Source organism: Nicotiana tabacum, chromosome 3 (assembly GCF_000715075.1).
Source record: "Nicotiana tabacum cultivar K326 chromosome 3, ASM71507v2, whole genome shotgun sequence".
Taxonomy (NCBI): domain Eukaryota; kingdom Viridiplantae; phylum Streptophyta; class Magnoliopsida; order Solanales; family Solanaceae; genus Nicotiana; species Nicotiana tabacum.
Genome location: NC_134082.1, coordinates 146,956,393 through 146,984,205, shown reverse-complemented (window position 1 = coordinate 146,984,205; position 27,813 = coordinate 146,956,393). Strand labels below are relative to the sequence as shown.

At 37.1% G+C, this 27,813-nt stretch overlaps 2 protein-coding genes across 2 annotated transcripts; one reads left to right on the top strand and one right to left on the bottom strand.

The window, feature by feature from the left end:
* The first annotated feature begins 374 nt into the window (after window positions 1-374).
* Window positions 375-2,057, top strand: LOC107789520 (amino acid transporter AVT3C-like). Its single transcript, XM_016611352.2, has one exon. The coding sequence runs from the start codon at window positions 628-630 to the stop codon at window positions 1,897-1,899; it is 1,272 nt and encodes a 423-aa protein (XP_016466838.2). The 5' UTR covers window positions 375-627; the 3' UTR covers window positions 1,900-2,057.
* A 1,640-nt stretch (window positions 2,058-3,697) lies between these two features.
* LOC107789519 (uncharacterized) lies at window positions 3,698-24,839 on the bottom strand. Its single transcript, XM_016611351.2, has 14 exons — window positions 24,323-24,839; window positions 21,734-22,853; window positions 19,282-19,500; window positions 8,439-8,665; window positions 7,651-7,725; window positions 7,328-7,399; window positions 7,152-7,250; window positions 6,949-7,017; window positions 6,759-6,873; window positions 5,921-5,989; window positions 5,466-5,808; window positions 5,340-5,381; window positions 5,071-5,188; window positions 3,698-4,913 (listed from the first exon to the last, which is right to left on the bottom strand). The coding sequence occupies exons 1-14, from the start codon at window positions 24,440-24,442 to the stop codon at window positions 4,014-4,016; spliced, it is 3,588 nt and encodes a 1,195-aa protein (XP_016466837.2). The 5' UTR covers window positions 24,443-24,839; the 3' UTR covers window positions 3,698-4,013.
* Between the last annotated feature and the right edge of the window lie 2,974 nt (window positions 24,840-27,813).

The following is a 27,813-nucleotide window of genomic DNA, read 5'->3' as shown; positions in this document are numbered from 1 at the left end:
CAAATAGCATGCACCATGGAACCTCCCCTTGAATATGATGGGTCAGTGCATCCATCACCAGGGCAAATAGGAATGGGCTGAACGCAGATCCTTGGTGAAACCCCGTAATAACTGGAAAGTGTTCAGAGTCGCCTCCTACTATCCTAACCCGAGTCTTAGCTCCATCATACATGTCTTTAATCACCCTAATATAGTTATTCGGGACCCCTTTATCCAATTATAGGGGATACCCAAAAAGAAATGTGCATAAGTATAAGTAAAATTAAGATATAGGTCGAATGTCACTTTCAATTAGTTTTTTAAGAATACTTATTTGACTTTCTCCGGTCAAATCAGTTGTAGCTTACACATGCAGGTCCCCACCATATTACGACACACTCCTGCAGTCCTATCCACGTTTAAACACTAAAATTTAGCATAGAAAAGCCATCAACATACCTCAGAGAAGAAATTCCCACAAACAGCAAAAAGGGGAAAAAAGATTTCATTTTTATCAATCTTGATCTTCGTGCTGTTATTGCTTCTCCCACAATCACAATCAAATCAAGATTTTTTTTAAAAATCTTTTTCTGGGTTTGTTAAAAACTTGCATTTTATTGGATTGAATTCTTGATTGAGGATTACACAATGGGGTTTAAGACAAACGAAGCAAGCTCATCATCTCATATTCTGAAAATTCCAAGAGAGGATACACCACTTATAGGCAAGACTCAAAAACTCTCTTCTCCTTTAAAGACTTTTGCTAATAGTTTCATGTCTTTAGTTGGAGCTGGAGTTCTTGGACTTCCGTACACTTTCAAAATAACAGGATGGATAATGGGTTCTCTCTTGATTATCTCAGTAGCTATTCTTACCTATTACTGCATGATGCTTCTTGTTTATTCAAGGCGTAAGCTTGAATCCCAATTTGAAGCTCCCAAAATCTCATCTTTTGGTGACTTGGGTTTTGCTGTGTGTGGACCAATAGGTCGTTTTGCTGTTGATTCTATGATTGTTCTATCACAAGCATGTTTTTCAGTGGGGTACATGATTTTTATAGCTAATACTTTAGCTTACTTGTTCAATTATTCTGTTCCAAATGCCAAAATCATGGGATTTTCTCCAAAAGCAGTGTATATCTGGAGCTGTTTTCCATTCCAGTTGGGGTTGAATTCAATTCCCACATTGACCCTTTTAGCCCCTTTGAGTATATTTGCTGAAATTGTTGATTTAGGAGCTTTGGGTGTAGTGATGGTTGAGGATGTGATGATTTACCTCCAAAACATGCCTAATTTGGAGATGTTTGGTGGGTTCACTGTGTTTTTATATGGTGTTGGTGTGGCTGTCTATGCTTTTGAAGGAATGGCAATGATTTTGCCTTTGGAATCAGAGATAAGAGACAAGGAAAAATTTGGGAAAATCTTGGGTTTGTCAGTGGCCTTTGTAGCATTGGTATATGGTACTTTTGGAGCATTGGGTTACTTTGCATTTGGGGAAGAGACCAAAGATATAATCACTACTAATCTTGGGCAGGGATTGCTAAGCAGTTTGGTGCAACTTGGCCTTTGCATAGACCTGTTCTTTGCCTTCCCACTGATGATGAATCCAGTTTATGAAGTGATGGAAAGGAGATTCTGTGAAGGCAGGTATTGCTTGTGGCTGAGATGGCTTGTGGTTTTAGCAGTGTCTTTCGTGGCATTAGTGGTGCCCAATTTTGCTGATTTCATGTCACTTGTTGGGAGCAGTGTGTGTGTTGTTCTGGGGTTTGTGTTGCCTTCTTTGTTACATCTGATTGCGTTCAAGAATGAATTGGGCTGGTGTAGTTTGACTTTGGATGCTGCATTTATTGTCATGGGCACAGTTTTTGCAGTCTATGGAACCTCCTCTACACTGATAAAGATCTTTGCGAAAGTAGCTTAGCCTTTTCTTTTCTGAGTAGAATTTCATAATATGCATATTATGCAATCTGGTTAATACATTGAGTGAAATTACTCTTGAAAAAGTTTCACTTTTGTTCTTTCTTTACTAGTAATAACGTTAATTTGATTCTGCACTTCTAAAAGCAACATTGACTCTAACCTTGCATTGCCCGTAAGGGTGTACAAAGGAAACCGACGAACCGCACCAATTCCAATCCGATAATCCGAGTCAAATCGAGAAAAAAAACCCGACTATGGTTTGGTTTGATTTGGTTTGGTGTTGGAAAAAAAAACCCGACCATAATTGGTTTGGTTTGGTTTTAACTAAAGAAAGTCAAACCGAAATCAAACCAACCCGACATTATATATATAGAAGTTTTAGATATATTTAATATATAAATATATTTATTGTGATGTAATTTATAAATATTTCTTAAAAAATTTCATAATTTTATCTTTTAAGGTATTATTTTAATGTTGGACTTAGAACTTTTGACTATTCCAATAAGTTTTATAGTCATTAATATTAGTAAATTAAATAATGCTAACAAAAGCCCAAACCAAAATCAAATCAATACTAATGCTAACAAAAAATATTCAATTCAATAGTCAATACTATGAACGAGAATGTATTGAATATTTGTTTTTTGTTTTGCAATAATTTAGACAAAAATATATAACCTATTTTTATCTTTTCTTTAGCGTTTAGTCATGTAATTAATACTCCCTTATTAGTTTACTTACTTTAGCATAACTTAGCACTTTTAGATTATGTTTATTTTTATTATGGTTTTTTAATTAACAATATTCTTATTACATAATTTTATTGTCTTTATTGTTGAATATTTTAGGATAATGCCATGACACATCTCATATTTTGTATTATTTTCTTGGAAAATACTTTATATAGTTGTATCTTACAAGGATTAAAGAAATATTTGAGTACAAGTTATATATTTTGTTCTACGAAAATTTTACCGGAAAAATAAAAACCGAAAAAACCCGAAAAACCCGAAACCCCGAGAAAAAACGAGATTGAAAACCCCAACTTTTATTGGTTTGGTCTTTAGATTTAATAACCCGACACAATTGGTTTGATTTGGTAATCGTAAAATCCGAACCAACCCGACCTATGTACACCCCTAATTGCCCGTTCACCAAAACGACAAAAAGTTTCAGTAACATAGTATAAACTTATATAATAAAGCCCAACTTAAAAAGTTGGTGAAAAAGAAGAATGAAGAACAAGGGGAGAATTGCTTACTGGAAAATGCCCTCTATTGCAACCATGAGTTTGAGGATTCAATTGTCAATGAAGCGAAGTGGAAACAAACCCACTGCTTCTCCTGGATATTTGAGGGTGTTTACTAGTATAGAAAATGAACAAATAAATAAAAGAGGCAAGAAACCACAAGACAGCTAAAAGCACATCAGATATCCTAATTTATATATGTATAAACTTTCTCAATCACAATCAAGAAGTCACATTTAATATGCAATGTAGCATATTAAATTGGCCCAGTGTATAATGCATATTCTACGTTGGAAAGCCATAGACTAGCCCCCCCCCCCCCCCCAACACACACACACACAACCAAACCAACAAAAAATAGTAAACATTAAGAGACAAAATAAAATAGATTCACTTCATTCTTTTACTACCAGTCTACACAGCCATAATTCCATTTAGTTCAGTAATGCAGCACAAAGTGCACGGCTAGAAAGCCAAAGAATGAATACGAACTTGGAAATACTCAAAAAAAAAAATTACTCAGCTCCTGGGAAACAAATCCACTCTCTGAACCAAACGAACTCTCCAAAACCAACTAACAAAAAATGTTCATTATACACGTTTATACTTTCAATATGGGTGAACCAGCAAAAGTTCTGCACCATGAAGTCTGATAAAATAATGTGGTAGACTGTCAAAATTCACAAGGGAAAAAATAAAAAATCAAGCTAATAGCATAATACAAGGAAATACAGCTTATCGCTATGCTAACTCATGCCGCACACAATTTTTATCTAACCACAATACCTACAAACAACAAACTGGCCAAAGATAAAATGAAATAGAATATAAAATGACTTCGTACTAGTACTCCATTACCCCCATTAAAACGCTTTCCAACTATCAGAATCTCTCCTTGGTGCCTGACTCTCCACTGATGTCTTAAATGGATCATTTGACCCAAATGGATCTGCATCATCAAAAGATGGGAAACCATGACTATGATCTGTGTCCCTGGTGCTACTGATGGAATCAAACCTAGTTAGTGAAGCACGAGGAGGAAATTGCCCAAAATTATAGTCGGAGTCTGCGGCGCTGCGAAATGAATCGAACCTAGCAAACGAGTCCCGCTGCTGGAATGAACCATGATCATAGTCAGAGTCTCTGGTGCTGCGCATTGAATCAAATCTTGAAAGAGAGTCACGAGTGCCAAAGGGGCCACTATCCTGCATGTTGAAGGAATCAAATCTGGAGAAACTGTTCGAGTGTTCTTCAAACCCTTCACTAGATCTTCGAGGTGAGTTTGTGGAACTGTACATAGGCGTGCTCGGAACTGAGTCCCCGAAGGCAAATGGACTCTTTTTCTGGAACATATTATCTGCATTTGGGGAGCCGCCTGAATTATAAACTGGTGTGCTAGGAACAGAATCAAAGAAGGGACTTTGCCTCGAGAACATATCAGTCTGAGAGAATCCGGAGTTGTAATTTGGGGTGCTTGGAACAGAATCAAAGAAAGGGCTTTGCTTCGGGAACGTGTTGTCTGAATAACTGAACCCAGCATTGTAACTTGGGGTGCTAGGAACAGAATCAAAGAACGGGCTTTGCTTCGGGAAAGTGTTGTCTAACCCAACATTGTAACTTGGGGTGCTAGGAACAGAATCAAAGAATGGACTTTGCTTCGGGAGCGTGTCGATAGACTGTTTGGACCCCGTTTTAATAGGGCTTAGGCCCCAGTCATCAGCTCCAAAAAGAGAAGCTTCCTTATGATTGTCACGATCCGCATCCTGCATAAAAAAAAAAGTTAAGCAATATGATGTGGAGTTTCAGCTTTAAAATAATGTCAAAGGTATTCTTCGAAATGGTAATTCTGCAAAAGAGTAGAAGGTTGCCTAGACAGTAAATGCAGAAGTTAAAAAGAAAATGCAAAATGCATCCATTTACCTTTGCAACAGAATTGAGGTCCCATGCAGCATCAGTGTCAAAGTTGGTGTCAAATGTACCCCAGCCAGATTCATCAAAACCTTTGTCCGAGAACACAGATTCAGTACCCCAGCGTTCACTGCACTCACAAATTTAAACGAAGAAATTCAGATTTCTAGGAAACTGTACAATAGCTTGTAGAAGGTGAACCCCTACAGTTGTCGTAATTGGAAAACAGAAGAACATGGTATACTGAATCACCCAAAAGAAGAAGAAAACCACCACATTACCTTTGGGCAGCATGGGGTGAACCATCAAAACCAATGTCCTTCCTGTACAGAAAATTCTTAGAATTCTCTACTTGGAGAACATGAGAGATAATAGACCAAATCGCCAAAAGAAGAGAACCACATTACCTTGGGGCAGCATGGGGTGAACCATCAAAATTGACATCCTTCCCATACATAGACTCTTGGAATTCTTTGGACGGGCTCTCAACTGCATTACTTCTTGATGGACTATCAGTTGGACTTCTTGCTGTTTGTTGATGTCCATGCGCAGATTCTGTGTCACTAACTTCTCTAGCTTGTCCATGGTTTGGCACCTTATCTATCTTCGCATCAGTGTCAGCATCAGCAGATGGTTTTCCTGCATCCTCATCTAAAGGAGATGCTTTCTCACGAACCAATGAAGACTTTGGTTTAGGAGGAGCAATGACATTTTTCACATCAAGCGTGAGCTCTTTCACAAAGGTGAATCCTGGAAAGGACAAAGATCCAAAAATAAAGTGAGCAGAATTTAATAAATTTATACAGCCCTCACGTCCAAATGCGACCCAAAGAAGAAATAAAGATGAATTCCGAAAACATACCTTCATCTTCAAACTTATCCCACTCTTCATCCCAATCTGCTGCACCCTCTTGGATGCCCGGTTGCCAACCTTCAGAAATTAGAATTAATATGAGAAAGCATTTGAAAGAAACCACAGCAATGAAAATTATAAACTAGAAACACGTGGAGCTTAGGTAACACAAATTTGACACTTATGACAATGGCCAGTTATACATCACGCACCACCTACTTGGCACTACAAATCACTGACCAATTGAGAACACACATGGATCCTCAAAGAAAAAATCAGCATCATATCATGAACTAAATGGACATGACATAAGCATAAAGAGGGAAGACCTTGCAACTTAAACTGGAGGTTTCTTTACAGAATTACGGGCCAAAAGAGCCGCATCATAAAGGTCAGCAACAAGTTATTTCTAATGTCCCGAAAACTAGCACATTCAAATTGGTTGAAAAAATGAAAGGCTTCAGTTTGAGATTGGCTAGTGACTTTTAAATATCTGTTAAAGGAGAACTACCAGCTAAAGTGTCATGGCAAATACATTTCGCCCACCAGTCCAGCTCATTATATTATTAGCCAAGAAAAGTGAAACTCAAATGGCACTTTTAAGAACAAAAAGATCTCCGCTAGATCCACAATTTCTTCCAGGAAACAGTTCTTTATTATCAAAATTCTTCTCACGAGCAATAACTTAGTCAGTCACAACTCAGCACAAAAAGATAACAAGGGATTGGAGTTATATTTTGAAACAATCTTCTTTATTAGATTTTTTATAGTAAAAATACAGCAACAGATGACAACCCAATGAAAATTTATATCATCAAACAAAGTACACAAAGACTTGTACAATTACCAAATGGAAGCTCAAGCAGTGTAGTTGGTTTAGCTCGTAAACCATAAGTTTTGCATCGTTCATTCAGTGCTTTTACTAGCTCCTCAAGGTTCATCTGGATATGGCTAGCACGATCCTATAAAAGAAAAACTTCTGATTCAGAAAAGTTCTAATATCTCTATCAAATCCATTAGTGAAACAATATACCAACCTGGATACCATCAGTCTTGCCATCTTGATCCATTTTAACAATTTCCTTGTATAGCTCCATTTTTTTCTCCTATAAAAGGTTCAGCAACATAACAACGTTTATTTGCAAGCTCAGCCAATTTCATATGATTTACAAAAAAAAAAATAAGAGAAGAGGAAAGTTAACTTTACACCAATACATTTGACGAAAAAATCCACAAATACCTGAATATCCCGAAAAGTTGCCTCTTCAATTGTCAATTTAGAAGCAACATCTCCTGTCTGCTTGTATTTCTCTTCATACTTTTTAGCCAATAACTCAACCTATCAAATTCTCCATTTTAAGTTAAACAACATATATTTGGAGATCTGTGGTTTCCTATATTCAGATATGTTTTTACCTCTCTTTTGTCAGCAGAAGTTCTTTGAGTGATCTCATTTAGTCTATTGTCACATCGACTTTTGTATAGAATCTGGTAAAAGAAACAAAAGCGGAAGGCAGACCATTTTAGTAATGTAATTTAAAATCATACACTGCTCTTACAAGACACACTACCACTCAAATACTCAACATTCACTGCTTCAAAGAGAACAGACCAAAAGGAGAGTGAAGGACTTTGTAAGGATTTAACCCTCAGCTTAAAGCATTATGAAAGACACATAGATATATAGATCTCTAAATATAATTGATTGAACTTGAGGTGCATAAAGAATCGACACTCACTAGTTCTTGCATCTTTGCATGGTAAAACTGAATCTTTTCTTTAGCGTCCAAAATTTCCTTCTCCAATTCCATGACCTACGACATTATAGCAAAGAGGTAAAGAAAAATTGTATTAATAATTTTTAGCAGTTACAAGCACTTGGAAGTAAGCAAGCATTAACTGACAAAAGAAGAGGCTTCACTAGAATTAAGTTAAATGCAAACATGCAGATCAGCACTTGATCCTCCATAGCATCAAATTAACAACTAAGGATAATTCAGAAACTATCAAATATGCTTTGGACATGGTTCTCTAAACACTGAGAAATAATCAAAAGTTAGTGCTATAACTTTGATGACCATCAACCACGGAAATTATGACAAGCCAGACACAACACTATCCAGACCGTGCATATAATTCACATTCTGAAGCAAAAATGGTAGCATTGTTGTTTAACACATCATACAAACCATTTGTCAATTGGTTCATAAAGAAAAGTATTCATTTGTCTTCCAGAATATCAGATCTGGTGTAGAAATAAAAGAACACAGAATAGACCAGGCAATCATATTAAGTTTCCTGCAGTGAGAACTGCATTCTGTTGCAAGTCTTGCAACTTTGGTTGTGACTAGCAGACACATACTGTTCAAGACCATTGTCAAGTTACCATTCCTTTTCTCAGTGGTTTAGTTGAATACCCAATTCATGAAACTTAAATTTGGATAATCATGGAAAATGATGAAAGTAATGGAAGAACTGATAAAGAGTGAGGACAAAAATAGCAGTTGAAAGAACAATTTAATTTCACCTTCTTTTCTGCATCAGTTGCTTCCTGGAACTTAGAGGTCAATGCATCCTGTTCCTCTTGGCTAAGTTGGTCAACAAGATGCTTCTCCAGTGCAGGAACTTTAGGCTTCTGTTGACTAGGCTGCACAACTTCATTGGGCTGGGAAATGGGAAATGGGCGTGGAGGCTTCCCTGGAGCACCAGAAGCCACCTGTCCTGCACCCCTTGGCCCCTGTGTTTGCTGGGAAGCTGGAAAAAAGGGAATCATGAGACTAACTGAAGAGGTAAGAAACAGGAGGGAAAGCCAAAACTTTCTGCTTCGGTTCAAACTATATTTTCTCTTTCTACCATTTGCTGCATTCAAATAGAAGTGATAAAGCCAAAACTTTCTGCTTCAGTTCAAACTATATTTTCAGCATAGCTAGCTTTATGGTTTGTTTGTCTATGTGCTACGGTACAGCAACAGCAACTGCAGCTACATAAATGCATATGTACACACACATAGACATTTGTACATCAATCAGTAGAAAAGACAATGAAATATAACAGAAATTAGAAGTTCTATAATATTTCTACTTGTTCAATGGAATATACAACCTTAGTCCCAATTAGTTGTGCAAAAGGGAGAAGAAAAAGAGGGACAACACTCTTCTTATTACAAATAAAAAGTTGAGATCTTGGTATTATGAAACAATCAGTTAAGAATATACTAGTAAATGATACTCTTAATGATTCTGTTAACTTTTCAAGAATAACATATACTCCCTCCGCCAATGTGAGACATTTTCTTTTCTAGTCTGTCCCAAATATAGTGTCACCTTTATTTAGAAACAAGTTAATTTTAAATTTCTCATTTTACCCTTAGAGAGATGATTTATAGCCACACAAACGTGTATGGCTTATTTTAGACAAGTTTCAAAAATCTTTCTTTCTTAAGTATCATGCCAAGTCAATGCCACATAAATTGGGACGAAGGGAGTACTAATTATTAAGAATATTTTGTGATATATTATAGTCATTCTGAATATTCTACACATAATATTCTTGATGATGCTCTCCTGACTTTAGATGAGAGAGAACCATTTTAACCTACAGAGAGCTAAAACGTAAAATCTTTGAATGAGGTGTAATTGAATCTACAAAAACAATCTGGAATGTAAAACAGAATCGTAGTTAGCTGAAAAGATGCCCCATCAGGTTCCAAACAATTTTAGTAATAGCACTTACTTTTCAAGAAAGACCAAAAGGAACAAGGACTAACTTAATTTGATAAGAGGAAGTTTACAAGGGAGTATTGCCCAGACAAATTTAAACCAAAATTATAATATAACCAACTGTAGTATGGATGTTTTTATATGTTCTCATCCATAATGATTATAAAAAACATAACTACATCATTTTGGATGATGTGGTCCATTTAAGACTCCAGAAAGAAGCTTATTGATAAGGGACCCGAGAAAGAGAGGTTGGAGCTAAAATGGTTAACTAGCTAAGAAATGCTCAATATGAATATAAAAATAAAATATTGCTTCAACTAGCCGACCTCATCATGTAGTTCTATACGAATGTTATAGCAACCCAGATTCTGATCATGAGGACGAGAACTTCCACATAAGTACACTGGCCAATATATGGAGATATTTTTTGACATGCTCTCGAGTAAATGTTAGCTTCAAAAATAGTTTCTCCAAAACCAAATAATACTATTACCGACCAAAATACAGCTACTCGTATTTTGTAATTAGAGTTTTCGTAAATCATGAATTGGGCACATTCCGTATACAAAGTTATCACCAGATGAACTGCTTATAATGCTTTATGCGGAGAAGCATCCAACTCAAAACCCTAAAGTCATGGCTGATTGGCACAAGACCTCTATAAACCACTTCGGTTGCCCGTATATAAGATGTGGGATATTAAACACAGCTCAGCACCCTCGGCACTTGTAACTTGATTTTTGGGCTTCACACTATGACTTGAACGCAGACCTTTTTATAAGGACTTTAATGCAGACTAACGAGTATGAGAACGGGCCAAAACTACCTTTATAGTTTGCTAAATGGTTTATAAACACCCTCCGTCCATCTACCCGTCCAAAAAAACACACGACGTTAATTCTAGTAACAAACATACCCCGCGACTAACGGCAGAATTGATGGGTCTTTCATTTAATGACGTGACGATTTTTAACTGGGTCACGTGGCATTATTGACCAAGAATCAAATATGGGTCTTATTTTTACCCATTTACCTGGTCCGACCCTATTTATTTGACCCGCTTAATTATTTTCTTTACTCTTTTTTTCTCTCTTTTTCCTTATCACCCAGCAGGCCAGCACACTCACTCTCACCCACTCTCATCTCACAAAGAATTTTTAACGTTTCTTTGCTGAAACAAATCTTTCTTTGTGTGTGAAAATATGGCTTTGGCTTTCACTTCTTCATCTGCAATTCATGGCTCTTTGTCCTCTTCTTCTTCTTCTTATGAAGATCCCAAAGGTAACCATTTACTTCTTTTTTTTACCTTTTATAGATTCAATCTTTATCCTAGAATGTGATAATTTCAAGCTTTTTAGCACCTGGGTTTCAATTTTCTTGTGTGCTTGTATCAGTTTTATGTAGTTGTTTTTTCTCTGTTATTTCGTGACTCTTTTATCTTCTTATGAACAATCCAAAGGTTCCCATTACTTGTCTCTTTCAAAGTTTCAATATTTCTCCTATATTTGATTGATAGATTTGGACAATTTTAGCATCTGAGCTCAATTTTTTTGTTTCAGATTTTTGGTTTGTTTTGATCCTTGTCTTCTTACTTAACAACCCAAATGTATCTGTTGATTTTCCATTTAAGAGTTTCAATACTTATCCTGAGTTTGATTGGAGAAATTTCAGAATCTGGTTTGAATTTCGGGTTATTTGATTTTGGGTTTTATCTATTCTTTAATTAATTTGTTATTGTGTGTATGCGGTGTCCCAATTGGAGAAGAAGAAAAGGGGAGGTAAGATGAGTGGGAATGAGTGTGATAGATACCACCTATTTTTGTAAATGGGTCGGATAAGGTAAATGGGTTGAAATAATATCCATTTCTTGTTCCAGTCAAAGATTGCCACGTGGCCCAGTTAAAAATCGTCACGTCATTAAATGAAAGACCTACCAATTCTGCCGTTAGTCGCGGGGGTATTTTTGTTAATAGAATTAACGTCGTTTGTTTTTTGGACGGAGGGTATTTATAAACCATTTAGCAAACGAAGGGATAGTTTAGGCCCTTTTCCGGTATGAGAAGGGGTCTAACCAAAGGTTTGACTATGATATCATGTGAAATAAACTAAATATCCGGTCCAAAACCTAAGGCTATGGATGGAGTTACTCAAGACCTTTATAAACCCCTTTAGATGCATGTATATACTGCATGTGGGATATTATATACTTAAATATAATTCAAAACAAAGCATCAGCTGCTCTATTTGCTACTAAATATGTTACCCACACATATATGTACACAACCGGTCATGAGTCATGCATAATCTATCTATATATACTATGTTAAAAGTGGGAAGCCCAAAACAAAAAGTTGAATTACTAAAATACCCTTAATAATATATATTTATATTTAATAATAATAGTTAAAGAAATACCAGGAAAATATTAATGCATATCGTGTCTTTTCTAAATAGTTGTGTTCTTTCATTAGTAACTAATTTTAAACAAATTATTTGGCCGTTACAAAAGAACTACTATAAAAAATTTAATGCCTTGATTTGAAGGGTTGTGTTCCTTTAGATTACCAAAATAACTTTTAAAAACTAAAGTCTTATATATTTAAAGGCTCCCATTTGAAGTAAATAAAATATACTATGAGAAAATCGTATCGTATCGTACCGTACCGTACCGTACCGTACCGTATCGTATCGTATCGTATCGTATCGTATCGTATCGTATCGTACTGTATCGTTTGATGAATACAATGTTTGGATGGATTGTGTCGTTTTGCCGTCGTTTCATGGTATCATGCACCAGTAATATGATGAATAAACTTGCAATATTATAAAGAAAAATTATGAGATGGTATATAAAAAGGTAGGGTAAATGATAAAATAAAATTATTTAATAATAATGAAGGGTGAGATTGAGAGAAAAACACAAGGAAACGATGCGACCACACCAAATCGGTCGTTACATAAAGTGGCACATTTCATCGTTACGTAACGACAGATTTAACGATACGATACAATAAAATGTAAGTAACAATCAAAACAAACATTGTATTTAAAGTAACAATACGATACGATACAACTGGTAACAACCATCCAAACAAGCTGTTAGGAATTAGTATTTTGAGTTTAATTACTTGTTGGCTTGTAATAGTTTTCATAATTCCAATATATGTCATGTGTAACGTCTTACTGATTTCAACAATAGGCAATAGTATTTCTTCTTAAACACATTCTGTGAAATTTTCCTTCTACTAATTTTGAAGAATATTTTCATTCTTCTTTCTGAAATCCCATATTCCGATTCTAAGATTCATTTTTTCTTTGGGGTTGGTGTTTTTGTGATAGAAAAAAATTAAATTGTGCAACTTTAATTTCTTTAGTAGGCATGTAGCCTGGGTGTCAAATTTTCATTAAACCATTTGCATAGAGTGGAAAATTACTATCCTCGAGAAATTTTCTTGAAATGCATCACCTACATTCTTATAATATTTTTCATTAAAATTCTCTTGCACAATTTTACTATTTTAGATCGTTTTTTTTTTATTTTCTACGACATGTTTAGCGACAGTATTTATGCAAGTGGTGGTGGGAACGTAGATGTCGCTTAATAGCAACATATTGATTATATTCTGCCACTGAGTCACTACTATTTTGGTTAGAAAGAGGCAGTGCAGTTCAAGGAAGAACCATTCGATCTATATTTATCTTCTTGAGGTAAGATACATTTATCGACTTGATAAATAACTTTAAAGGTCTATTGAAGAGTTAGGAAAGTATTTGTTCCATTTTGAGGGGAGAATCCGGTAGTTTTGATTTTAAATTGACAATATTTTAGTCGTTCGGGGGGAAAAAATTTAGTCTTTTTTTTTTTTGATAAGGTAAATTGTATTAATCAAAAGGGAGAGAACTCCCCTATACAAGAAGTATACCAAAAAGTAGAGAATTTACATCAGAACTTGATTCTATACAAATAGGGGCTATATGAGTGCAACAAAAAGCGATCAAAGATAAAAGACTATTCTTAAGATGTGAAAAAAGAGACTCAATCCCCTCAAAAGCTCTCATATTTCTCTCCCTCCAAACTATCCACATGAGAGCTAACGGGGCGAACTTCCACGCCTTTTGCTTTCTTCTTCTACAGAAACCGGCCCAGCTATATAGCATTTCCTTTACAGTGCTTGGCATCACCCACTGAATACCAAAAAGGTTCAGGCTCGCCCTCCACAAAACCGAGGACACAGGGCAATGCAACAAAAGATGATCAACTTCTTTACACATATAGCACCAACTAACAGGTGTAATTCCCCTCTTTCGCAGATTCTCAGCAGTCAAAATCACTCCCCTCGCCGCTAGCCATGCAAAAAAGCACACCTTCGTAGGCGCCTTAGGAATCCAGATCGAGGAGTATGGAAAAGAGGCCTCCTCTCTTACCAACATACTCTGGTAAAAGGACTTTACGGTGAACAAACCATCGCCACGCAAACCCCATCTCCAAGAATCACAAGATGGCTGAGGCCTGTCTTGCCCATATAGCAATGTCAATAAATTTTGGAGCTTCGCAATCTTGGAGTTCTGCAATCTCCCAATCTTGCATGTTTCTTCTAAATACTAACCCCCCTTCATGCTCCTTACAAATTTGATGAACCATCAATTCCTTCTGGTTTGAAACTCTGAAGACGTGTGGGAAAGAGGCGCTCAGAGTATTCTCTCCACACCACCTCTGATGCCAAAAGCTTATTCTCCTTCCATCGCCCACCATGTAAGTTATGTTGCCACTGAATGCTTCCCAATTTTTCATGATACTCCTCCACATGCCACACCCGAAAGGTGTTGTGATTGCCTTGGTCCTCCAACCCCTCCCGTGGAATCATACTTTTCTACTATGACCTCCCTCCATAGAGCATGCTCTTCTACCCCGAATCTCCCCACCCATTTCCCTAAATCCACCCCACTTCTTTGGGAAGTGACTATCTGCCAATTCACTAGATGATACTTTCTAGTTCCATCCGCTGCATCCCATAGAAAATTCCTTTGAAGTCGCACCAGTTTTTCTGTGACGCTCACAGGAGCTTGCAACAGGGACAAGTAATAGGTGGGCATACTCGATAAAGTGCTTTTAATGAGCACTTCCTTTCCGCCTTTTGACAAGTACCGTTTCTGTCAGCCTGCTAATCTTTTTTCAACCCTTTCGATCACTGGATTCCAAACCGTAGTATCCTTATGCGAAGCGCCCAATGGGAGACGTGAGTAGTGCGAAGGGAGCCCACCTTACATCTGAGAACATAAGACAAAGCATCAATGTTAGCAACCTCACCCACTGGGAAAATCTCACACTTGCCGAGGTTGATTTTGAGACCTGATACTATCTTAAACCACTGCAGGACCTGCTTCAGGTAGGTCAACTGATCCATATCGGCATCACAGAAAATCAGGGTGTCATCCGCAAAAAGCAAATGAGAGGCTTTTCGGGCACTAGGCACCCCGATCGGAGCTGAGAATCCTCTCAAGAAGCCTCCGCCCGCCGCTCAATCCATCATTTTACTCGAAGCATCCATCACTAGAATGAATAGCATTGGGGATAGGGGGTCTCCTTGCATGAGACCCCTGGAGCTGCCAAAGAAACCACACGGGCTACCATTAACCAGGGCAGAGAATCTGACCGAGGAAATACAGAACTTGATCCATCCCCTCCATCTTGCCCCAAACCCCATCCGCATCATAATGAAATCCAGGAACTCCCAATTGACATGGTCGAAAGCCTTCTCAAAGGTCCAACTTGCATAGTAAGTCGGGATCTCTATTTTTCCTTCTGGAGTCTACAAGTTCATTTGCCACCAAAGCAGCATCCAGGATTTGCCTACCTTCCACAAAAGAGGACGAAACAGACACGTCAAGAACCTTCTTGACTCTATTGGAAAGCACTTTAGAAATAATCTTGTAAATGCTCCCCACGAGACTAATAGGTATGTAGTCACTGATACAAGATGCACCTTCTTTCTTAGGCACAATAGTAATAAAAGAAGCATTGATACTTCTCCCGAAAACACCATTCACATGGAAGTATTCAATGGCTTCCATCAACTCCCCCTTGATGGTGTCCCAACAAAGCTGGAAGAAGGCCAAAGAGAAACCATCAGGGTCGGGGGCCTTATCACCAACACAATTCGACACAACCTCGTGCACCTCCTCCTCCTCGAAAGCCCTTCATTGTCTCCCTCCCCTATGTGGTTGAACTCTATTCCTCCCAAAGTCGACATCCAACCAACTTCCTCTTTGTATAACTTCTCATAAAACCCCACTATCGCCCCTTTTACCTCCTCCTCTCCCTCAATCCTCACCCCATCCACAACTAAGGACTCTATGAAGTTTCTCCTTCGATTTGCAACCGCCACCCTGTGGAGAAATTTGGTATTCGAATCTCCTTCCTTTAACCATAGCGCCCTCGATTTTTGCCGCCAACTAGTCTCCTGAGCTATTGCTAACTCGACTATTTCCCTCTTAACCTCCCCTAATCTCTCTTTCTCATATTCATCTAACTCCCTCACCCCTTCCCCTCTCTCTAGATCCCTCAATTCATGCATAAGCTCCCTCATTTTAACCTCTACCCTCCCAAAAACCTCCTTATTCCACCTAATAATATCTCCCTTGAGCAATTTAAGTTTCTTCGAAAGACGGAATGAAGGTGTCCCTAATACCCCGTAGCTTGCCCACCATTCTTTCACCTTGTCACCAAATCCTGGCACCTTCAACCACATGTTCTCGAATCGGAAGGGAGCACGCACCCCCTCCCTCTACATCCATCTAGCAAGATAGGCAAATGATCCGAAGTCAGCCTAGGTAAAGGAATCTGCAGCACATTCGGCACCAGCTCATCCCAGGAGGGCGATATCAGAAATCTATCAAGTCTAGACCTTGAGTTGGAATCCTCCGCCCTGGCCCAAGTAAACCTTTCCCCTGACAGAGGAAGATCAATGAGAAAGTGATCATTGATGAAGTCAGAAAACTCCTCCATGGCCCTTGAAATCATACTACACCCTACTCTCTCCTCCGGGAATCTAATAGTGTTAAAGTCTCCCCCAGAACCCAGGAATGTCTCATTCCCCCATCATATTGGCCAGTTCCTCCAAGAAAAACACCTTGGACCCTTCTCCTACCGGTCCGTACACTCCCCTAAATCCCCACTCCACCCCACTCACTCTATCTTTGACAAGAGCTGCTAAAGAAAAAACTCCCTTCTTAATCTCCTTTACCTCCAAGCTTCTATCATCCCACATTAGAAGAATGCCCCCGGCACTTCCCACTGCTAGAACCCAGTCATATTTTACCCAACTACCTCCCCAAACACTCCTCACAATCACATCCAACAAAACTTCCATTTTTGACTCCTGAAAGCAAACTAGGTTAGCACCCCACTCTCTAACTCCCACTTTAATGATGACCCTTTTGTTTGGGTCATTCATCCCCCTCACATTCCATGAAAGTATCTTAACTTCCATAAGAAACATTATCCCCCTTCTCCCCACCCCCTCTAACCAAGCTCCCTTTCTCCCTGTCACACACCCGGCCCCTTCTCTGGTACACCACTACATCCCCTAAATATTTTGCTTAACACCTTAACCCAACTCCCTCCCTGCACCATCATAACAAGATTGTTGCTCAATCTCCCTCAACAGTTCTAACACCCTATCTTCCTTACCTCCAAAAGAAACACCTAGAAACTTCCCAAAGTTTAATAGTTTATCCTCCATCCAGAAAGACATATCCCCTCCTCCAATCCGTGACGAGATTGGACATGCATCTTCTATATGTACCATTTCCTTGCCCCTACCGGAGGAATACAAGACCATAGCATTGCTAACAATAGGAACTTTAGGTGCCGAAAGGATCTTACCATTTCCTTGAGGGGTATCAATCTCTGAAATTAGCACCCCGCTGCTACAAGAATGACCAGGAACACCAGTAGGGTAGCAGGAAGGAGGAGAGTATGGAGCCCTTGGCGACATCTTAACTGGAAATACTGGTCCGACACTAACATCAGATGGGGCATGCTCAACGATCTTCCCAGAAGAAGAAGCTTGAAGTGTAGCCTCAACACAACTAAGCCCAGGAGCATATGAGGGGGCGATGGAGCTGGGTCCATTAGAGGCAGGAGGTCGTGGAGTAACAACACCATCTATAGCCGATGCCGCCCCTGAAGCAGCGGCCATCGAAGAAAGGCGAAGGTCACTAGAGCTCAGTGCAGAAATGCCACTGTGTGTAGCACCATTGGCAGAAGAAGGAAGAATGACTGTTCCCATATGCTTAGGAGCCTTAACAGACGCAGCTTGAAATAATCTGGGCCCCTTAGGATCAATTCTAATAGAATTGGGAAAAGTTGTTGGGCCCATGTGAGGAGGCCCAGGCCTATACTTGCTGAAAACTTGCCTGGCCCTAGGATAATTAGAAGATGACCTGCCCATTCTACCTTTCCAGTCCGCATCACTAACCCATTCACGTCTTTCCCTCCTGTTGAAATTTTGTCTTCTTCTCCCAAATTCAAATCTCTCGTCTCTTCTCGATCTAACATCTGATTCCGGCTTAGACTACTGATCCGGTGAGCCCTCCCCTCCTCTCAAAGATTGATTTGACCTGTAATTCATTTCTTACCGTTTCTTTAGCCGAGGGTCTATCGGAAATAGCCTCTATGCCTTTATAGGATAGGGGTAAGGCTGCGTACACACTACCCTCCCCAGACCTCATGTATGGGTTAAACTGGCTTTGTTGTTGTTGTTGTTTGAACTGTAATTCATTTCTTGACAATTTTTATGCATAATTTTATGAGTTCTATTTATATTTTTTTGGTTATTGTATGACACTGAAAACTTCATACTATAAACTAAGGTTCTTTCTTATTTTTTTCCAAGGCTGGAGGAATGACAGGGAGTAATATTTTGCTCATAGCTGTCAAAATTCAAAAAGCAAAGAAAAGAAAGGAAGCTTGAGAAAAAAGAAACAAATGCGAAGTGAAGGAAATAAATGCGAAGTGAAGGAAAATTTGGACTTATACCGATTGTGTCATCATTGAGTTAGTTCCCTATTTTTCGCATTTAGCCTTTTCTTTCATAAACAATAATACTCCTAATAGTTTGACGATACATATATTAAAGTTTTGAAAGTATCTTTTAATAATTGGAAGAAAAAATAATGTAAACCAACAAAAAAGAAATTCATTTTACGATTGTTAACTTCAGATATTGATTACTTATTCATTTTAAATGATTCTGTTTGGACAATATTTGGTTGAAGTTTGAAAAGTTAGTAATTTGAGTAAAATTTGAAGTTGAAATTGTGTTTGACATGAATTTCACTTAGAGAAGAAGTTAGAACTTTTGTAAGTGAAACATTACTTCCTTTGAGATAAACAGAACTTTTTGGTTCAATTTTTTTATTTAAAATTAAAATTAAATAATCGATAAAATTGTAAAATAAACATTGAATTGCAATTAATGTGTGTCCAAATGCCCTTATAACTCACAGAATTTTTTTATTAAGAATGCATATGATAAAAATTCAGTATTTTGCAAATACAAATTTTACAACAATGATACGAGATAAATGTGCAACGCATGTTCAGAGAGACTAGTAAATATTATAAATGGGAGGAAACAAATTTACCTGGTGTGTGTCTCCAAGCAACAGCACCATGTGATGGGGTAGGCTGACCAGAAGCAGGCAATAATGACTCGTCAAAAATAAGATTGGTCGGAAGGACTGAAGGAAGAGGGCGACCTTCCCTGTGTCTCTCCATCAGGTATAGAGCAATGCAGAATTCCCTTAAAGACAACATGCTGTCATTGTCTTGATCAGATAAATCCCACACCTGTTTCAGCACCTCTGACAAACAAAAGCATACCATATTATTGTCTCAAAGGACCAAAAGACCAACAGCTTGGCGACAGAAAGAAAATTCTACATGAGATCTCAGGAGCAAGAAAGATGCAATGCCACAGACCCACAGGCCATAATACACAGCACCAACAATGTCTTGAAGGACAAATAACAAAGCTCGCATGACTTCATGGCAAATAAAATGCATGTAAGAAAATTGTTGCCTGATGAATGTATGAAGTGCATAACCCCGACTAAACATAACACAATGCGCTCTACCAGAACTATTAAGAGGTAAAGAGTCCCCACATATTCCAAATTTAAGCAAAGCTACTAGATGTTTGAATAAAAACTAAGGTCTCCAGAAGCCTAAGAATCTAAGAGGCAAAGCCCTTATAAGCAAGAAAAAATTAGGGCCGGCAAGAAGTGTGCTTGGTGATCAAATCCATCTTCTTACTCAACTAGTCTGCTGCAATATTACCTTACCAAGAATTTCATAACTTATGTTGTTAAGAGTGTTACGGTAATAAGAGGTAGCTGTAGTAAATTTCAGACTACTAAAGAATCTGAATATTAGACATGATATAAAGGTTTTTTAAGTTCCTTAAATGTCAAGTCAAACACCCTCAAGCCCCCATATCATCCTATGATAAAAGAAAATCCCAATTTCTTTTGCTGTTGCGAGTTCAGCATTGTGTGTTACATCAAGTTGTCTGTAATATAAACCACTGATAATCATCAACAACTCGAAATTTTCAATGCTCCGACACAGCCCACTTCATTCACAAAGCACAACACTGTTTTTGTCTATCTCTAGAAGAAATTTTATACAAGTCAACAATTCAAAAATATCAGCAACTTAAATTATTCAACAGTTCAACTTTAGAAAATGCTGATGGAGTATATACATGAACAACCATCAACTTAAATTTTTAACACTCCAACACAATCTACTTCATTGACAAAGCACAACATTGTTTTCTTCTATCCCAAGAAAAGAAATATATAAGACAAAAACTGACAAGTATCAGCAGCTCAAATATTTGAATGGTTACACAACTAAGATGGAGTGTGTACACAACCCACTTCATAGACAAAGTACAACATCATTCTGGTTTATCTCTAGAAGTAGACTAATAAGCCAAACTACAACACAACATAAAATTGGACGGTAGGAGCAGTATATAGCTAACTATTGATGTTGAACTTCATCAACAGAGCAAAAGAAAACTCCTAAAACTAACTAATATTGGCAGAATATTTTTTTGCAACCCTTTAAATGCAAGAACTTGCCAGGTGAAGTAACAATCATATCATAATTACAAAAGTGAACTACTTTCTGTCTTATAGCCATAAAAACTTATTGGCTTCTAAATTGGGTGATTACTGTCCAGATTTAGTGATACCCAATTGCACTATTTGCTTAATATGGTGTATCAATTAGAAGTACCTCAAATACCCAATTTCAGAGGGAGAAATCACGATTAACTAGATAATGTATATGGTTTAAGCTCTTCAAAATAAGGAATTAGAGTTCATAAGAAGTAACCAATTTTATTAAAACCTGTAAATGTACACCAAAGTATATGATATCAATCTTTTGCCTGCTTCATTTGACATTTGCACAGTTTTTAATTGGAATCTAACAAACCCACTGAGATCTCAAGTGTCTAGCTAATTAAAATTTAAGTAAAAATAAGTGTATCAAGCTACACTTACATAGACAATGTCTATTTCTAGTTAATAAACTAAGAGCTCCAAGGCTACCCAACTGTCTCCTACTTCAACCTCAACTTTTAGAGCTGTACGAAGAGACTAAACATGAAGCTATGGAATGGTGGAATAACACAGCTGCCAGAGTGGAAGGGAAAATAGCATGTTCTAGAAGATTAAGGGGCTTTAAGGGCTTGCGCTTCCCAAAAAGAAGAAACAAACAGAACAGAACTCATAGAGCAACTTTCTAAAAATTACAAGCTACCAGAGATCATTCCATGTCCCAGAGCCCCAATCATCAAAATCTAAGGCTTCTAACTGCAAGAACAGCAACAATTATTTGATGTGCCAAGTCATTTAATGACAAAAGGATATATAACACATTCAGTTGGTGGTTAGGCAACGAGAAATAGAAATTTGACATACCAAATATAATATCTATGATTTATCTCAGAATGAAAACAACCAAAAGGAACATGGTATTTCATAACTAGATCAAGGCAGTATTGCAGTAAACAAGTCACACCTCGAGGCAACTTCCAACTCAGAAACAGGTTCCTTGCCTCCTGGCCAGTAATTTTTCCATCCCTGTCCGTGTCCACAGCCATAAATACTTTGCTGTACTTCTGATAATCAGACCGAGTCATTCTTGGCCAAGGAAGCTGAGACTGACCAGACAGAGAATTTCCAGCTGCATTAGGATTTGCAGCAGAGCTTGGCACTAAGACCTGTTGGTTTGGTCTCCCGGTCAACTGAGCTTGCTGATGCTGGTTTACTGGTTGCTGTGGAAGTGCAACTCGTGAATCGACTGAGTGGGCCTTTACTGGATGTTGGACCCCTGCAGATGCATTGATGATGGATGGTGAGACTGGTAAGCTGCTAGCAGAAGATATACTTGGTGCAGAGTTTTGTTTTGGTTGAACTGATGCAACTGAAAAGGCATCTCCAAAAGGCGAGTCAGATGCAAATCCATTTCCTGAGACTGGAACAGCTTTAGAATCCTTTGCATCTGGCTGGTTACCACGCAGAGTTGCATCATTTAATTTAGATGAACCTGGTAGTGCCGAATAAGTGGTCTTTTGTTGGTTCTGCTGTGGAGAAGTATGATCAAATCCATCTTGACTTCTAGAACTGATACCTACATTAGGAGCTTGGGAAGTAACAGCTGCTTGGGAGCCACCATTACCAGCAAGCCAACCAGAGGAATTGGCAGGACTAAAACCTGCCATGGTACCTGCACCTGGCATTCCTTGACCAGAAACACCTGGTTGAGGCTGAAAAGTGGAGCTCGGAATGGGTGGTCGAGGAGGCCTCACGTACTGGCTTTGCTGAGCTGGAAAGCCCTGTTGACCCCTAACGCCAATACTTGGTGCTGTTATTGGAGCAGCGCCACTAACTGGAGGCACTGCAGCACCACTGACAGGAGGGACTGCAGAACCAACATTATTAGCTGGACGAGGACCTGGTATGGCTGCAAGGTTTATCTGGGGCGGAGGAATTTTAGCTGAAGCTGGGGTAAATAGTGCAGCTTTCACTATTTCAGGGGTCAACTCTCGTTTTTGTGCCACTGTAACAAGCTTAAGATAGTTGAAAAATTCTTGGCGGCTAAGAAAACCAGTATGACTTTGATCAACATATGTCCATATCTGCATAAAAGCGAAAGAGAACATGAAATATAATGAGAAACACTAGGAAGATGATAGATCCAGACATTTTACAAGAGCTAGTGAGAAGACACGAGTTAATTGATAGATCCAGACATCCAACAGGAGTTGCACACAGACTATTTACGAACTAAAAGCTTCTTCCATATCTCGATTATCTTGAAATCTGTTTTTAGAGCTGTCTTCTGGCAAGCATCATAATTGTTGTTGCACTACTTAATCAAATATCAACAACAGTAATGTCTGAGCCTTACCACTCTCACAGCCTGAACCACAAAGCCTATCTGCAAGTTCTTTACATATTTTAATAAAGCTGCAACTTCTTTTACATTCTCCAGTGGCTCTAACACATTTTAGTGGTAATTATAGTTTTATATTTCAACTCTACAACAGACTATCTTCTTTCTAAGTTACCAGACAGCTATTCACCTTGTTGTATTACAAGACATAAAGTGGAGGTTTCTAAAATTATAATCCGCAGAGCCATTTCACTAATACTCGTTAAATAAACTTTTCAGGTATCTCATATCTGCTACTCATTTTAAGATTGTTTATGTTAAGTTCCTAAATATTCATCTAACGCAACAATTGCAAGTTTCTCCTCCCTTTTTTTTTGGCTGAACCTAACCACGTCTTTCCACCCCTTTTCTGCTGCATTGCAACGAGTTTGCAAGCTCAACTGACTGAAATGCTTCGAGCCCACTCCACAGCAGCTAGCACATCGAACAGGTAATCAAAGACAATAAATGAAGTGACAGAAGAAGAGGTAGAAAGGCATGTCATTGCAATGGCAAGTGATGCATAACAACATCCATATGCAGGCATATTAGGCATGTGAAGAACATGTCTCATCACATGAGTGAAATATTGTGCTTTGATAAAGAACATCGCCATGAATGAAGGTAGGAACTAAGTATGCAATTTCTAGAACTACTGTGTCGGAGGAAGAAATGGTGCGCAAAAAGATAAGCGTACATTGAAGCTAATAGAGGTTGAATCCTTCACTTGTTAATTGAAAAAACAGCAGAAAAAACAGCCTCCAGCTGATATCGACTGTGACAAACACTCTGAATCTTCCTTCTTAGCCATATAGTTAAATTCCTAACCCAATCAATACTTAACAAGGAATTCTAAAAACTAATGCGGATTTGGATTAACAATCTTTTTTCTTTAATTTAATAATCGTGCCCCAAACCAGCTAGCTTGCATCTCGATTAATAATGCTCCCACTGAATGTTGTAGCCGGATGCGAACCAAACATGGTTTAACAAGTAATAGTAGCAACTGGACTTACAACAATTCAAATCACAGAAAAACGACTCATATGATAGAACCAGCTAGCAGAATTGTGATAAATTAGTAATCCATCAAAAAATAGGATCAATTTCCTTTCTTGTCCTCAGAAGTAGTGGATATACAAAATAAGAGGGGAGTAGAGAAATGGAGGGAACCTGAGCAAGAAGCGGTTTGGGCAAATTGGAGGCTTGAAAAAAGGCAACAGCCTCAGCGCCACTGATCCGACCATCCTGATCCAAATCTGCTCTCCGAAAATAAGCCTCGAATTGATCCATATTCGGACTTTGATCCAAATTGATTCAATCGGTTTTACCAAATTTGAATTAGATCGGTGAGTAAGCGAGTCGTTACGGAATCATTTGGAATTGTGATAGTGAATTAGGGCAGAGAATTTGAGAGGTTTAAGGAGATCCAACGTGATTCGCCGCCGGAAAGAGCGGGGGGCGGGGGTAGTGGGCAGTGGTGGGATCGATAGGCGGAGGATTGAGGATGATATGGTAGTGACAATTCGAGAAAGGTGATGTCACAAGTTTTGATGGGTTTTGTGCTTCATACAGCACACAGCACATAGTAACATTTTATTTTTTTTCCCCGACACATAGTAGCCTTTACCGCGGCAATCTCTCTTTGTTAATGTGATTCATAACTCGCAATTGAAATGCTATTTATATCATTATATGTTGCATTAGCAATTGCGACTTATAAACTGAACAATGTATAAGTCGCATGGCGAACGCGTTTTATAAGTTGCAATTAGCAACAAATTGAAGTCAAAATTATTGAATGTGATTTATATTGCTCGCGAATTCCTTTGTGATTTTCTCTTCTCTCTTTTCATCGGTTTCATCAAATTTGCTTTGGTGCACTCGGTCGATTTCTCCGAATATAAAGAGGGTTCTTGTAATTTTTGTCTGAATATCATGAGATGTTAGACATTAAAAACTCAATATATGTTTCGATATTGGTTAATTCAATATATGTTTCGATATTGGTTAATTCAATATATCACAATCGTAATCCACTTCATCAAATATTCATGTAGGATTGATTGTCCGTCGCAGACAAAAAAATCCATAGTATAACGACATGAATATATATAGACTCAAAGTATAATGAGAGATATATTTAAATATTTTCTGATAGTACAGTGATATATTTGACCATTTCCCGTCTCATATAAGAATATCAAAATTTTAACGGTGAATGGTCCACAATGCACCAAAGAGAAATTTCCATTTAATTGCCTAGAGATTTGAACACAGCGATATATTTATTTAATATGAACAATATCCCTTAATATTGGTTTGCCTTTGCGTTGATAAACATTCAAGTGATAGTACCTCAATGTGAAGCTAGAGCATGTTGCATGCCTAAAATAAATATATAATTAATATTTATCTATATTATATTAAAAGCACGAAGGCCATTAGCGAAATGTCGTTCGCCTTTTATACCCTTTAAAATATACAATTCACATGGGACAATATAGTAATTTAAGTTATTCATTAATACTTAAAAATATTCATTTACTTAATTTTGTATTATTTTGGTATATTTTGCTAGAATTAATTGTTAGTAAATTTTGCCTTAATTATTTGGTATAACTTTTCTTCACGTTTCTCACAAAAGGAAAGTTAATAAATCAATTTTTCTTCAAGTTTCTTAAACAAGGAAAGTTAATAAATAAATAAAAAAATTCCTAACTTTCGCTACTTGGTTTTTTTTTTTGAAAAAAAAAACGGAAAGATACACTTGGTTCACTTTCATTAAATAACCGTATGTCTATTGGAGTTGGTTAAATTCCCTTTATTCTTTGGAGTAGTAAATAATTGGTAATTTTCTTGTACACTAGAAAAGTTAATAACTTTTTTTCCTTGACTACTAGTGCTTCGTTCTAACCTCAACAAATGACATTATTTGTTAAATTATCTAAACTAGAAAATTTTGTAGTATTAGATTCTCCACGAGCATATTATTCCTTTCATGTGTCAAATTGTGTCTATAAAAGAAGTTATATTGTCACAATTTAATCGTCAAACTTCGCCATATTCCAACATCGTGATTGCAGGTTTTGTTTCTTTTACTAATATCAACATCTTTTGCTACTTCGTATTTTGCAAGCACATTTACATGCATCAATTGTTAATGTTGCATCGAGAATTTATCTTTAGTGTTGCATGAAGAAATTTTTACTATATAATTTTTTGTTTCATGTTTTAGACGTGGCTAATTTCACCTCTCACGTAATTTACAAATTTAATACTGGTTATTGAATAATTACAATTCATCGCAAAAATTGGTTAGACATTCGACCTAAGTTTTATTACTTAAATATTAGTAATTTTTTTCTTTGTTGTATAATTAATAATACTTATTGTTATGCAACCTCAAGTTGCTTGTTTTATAAATAAAAAATAAAAAAAATAGACTATCTCATTTAATTTGTAATATTAATACAACATGATTTATAATTATGTTATTTGCAATTGCCATGCTTGATTCACTCAGGTTTCACCAATTACATCCGTTCAGGTAAATAATCTTCCTTATATCATTAAAAAAATCAATTATGGATTTAGTCACTTTGATAACTTATAAAACTCTTACGCATGCTTTATTTTAGGTACACATGTAATGGTCAGTGAAAAAGAATTGTCAGACCAATGTGTCCCAATTAATAGTGTAAGAGTATCTTCTTTATGTTGGGTAATACGAGTCTTAGTGTTTAGGAGTGGAATAGTAACAAAGTTCAACAATAAGACAAATCAAGGCACCCGAAAAAATTGTGACATTAGTTGATAAAGAGGTAAATATTATTTTATATAAGTAATTTATTTCATGTCTTTTGATATTAGTTTTAACCATCAGATTAAACTTAAAGTGGAACTTTTTACGGGGAACAAAAATTTGCGCTACACTTTTTAGTGGTTATATTGAGAAGTGGAAAGAACATTTACACAAAACAAGATCGGTTACATCATAAACGGAGGCATTAATAGTGTTAATCCTAATTTTCAATCAGTGCACAAGGAGCTTGAGATTGGATTTAAGGAGAATACTTTTGTTGAAGAAAGCAACAATCGCTTTTCGACCATTGGTTTTTCAAATAATTTTATTTTATTCGATGAGGCATCAAACTGCACCAATGGAACAATTTTTGGTAAGTTCTTCAAATTTCATCAAGTAATCTTTCACTAAATATATAAATAATATTTTACTTCTATTCGCCTTATTAATTTTTTAGTAACATACATATATTTGTTTTAATATTCTTTTTAGATATAGTTGGAATTTTAGTGGATGTTAAACCCTCAATGAGAGAAGATGCAAAGAAACGAAGGGAGATAGTGCTTATCAACGAGATGTAAGTTAGAAGTTTTAGTTTAAAATGTTAAATATTTCTTCGTAATTAATATGTTTAATTATAAATTTCAGGGTTGATAGAAAGACTATAATAATATGTTAATATTTTCTTTTTTATGAAATCTCCTCAACTATACACAAATTAAGTATACATATTATATATGAATTTTACATATATTATATTTATTTTATAGATTCTGAACTGTTTCGCTGAATGCGTCGACAATACCATTTTATATTAGAGGTGCCTTCCTCTTACCAGTAACAATTAAAGCAACATTCT

Excerpts from the sequence above, each read along its gene's own strand:
- LOC107789520 (XM_016611352.2), top strand. The coding sequence starts at position 628 with ATGGGGTTTAAGACAAACGAAGCAAGCTCATCATCTCATATTCTGAAA.
- LOC107789519 (XM_016611351.2), bottom strand. The coding sequence starts at position 24,442 with ATGGATCAATTCGAGGCTTATTTTCGGAGAGCAGATTTGGATCAGGAT. Across the intron at positions 7,251-7,327 it reads CTTCTGCTGACAAAAGAGAG|GTTGAGTTATTGGCTAAAAA; the intron begins GTAAAAACATAT and ends AGAATTTGATAG. Across the intron at positions 5,990-6,758 it reads ACTGCTTGAGCTTCCATTTG|GTTGGCAACCGGGCATCCAA; the intron begins GTAATTGTACAA and ends TAATTTCTGAAG.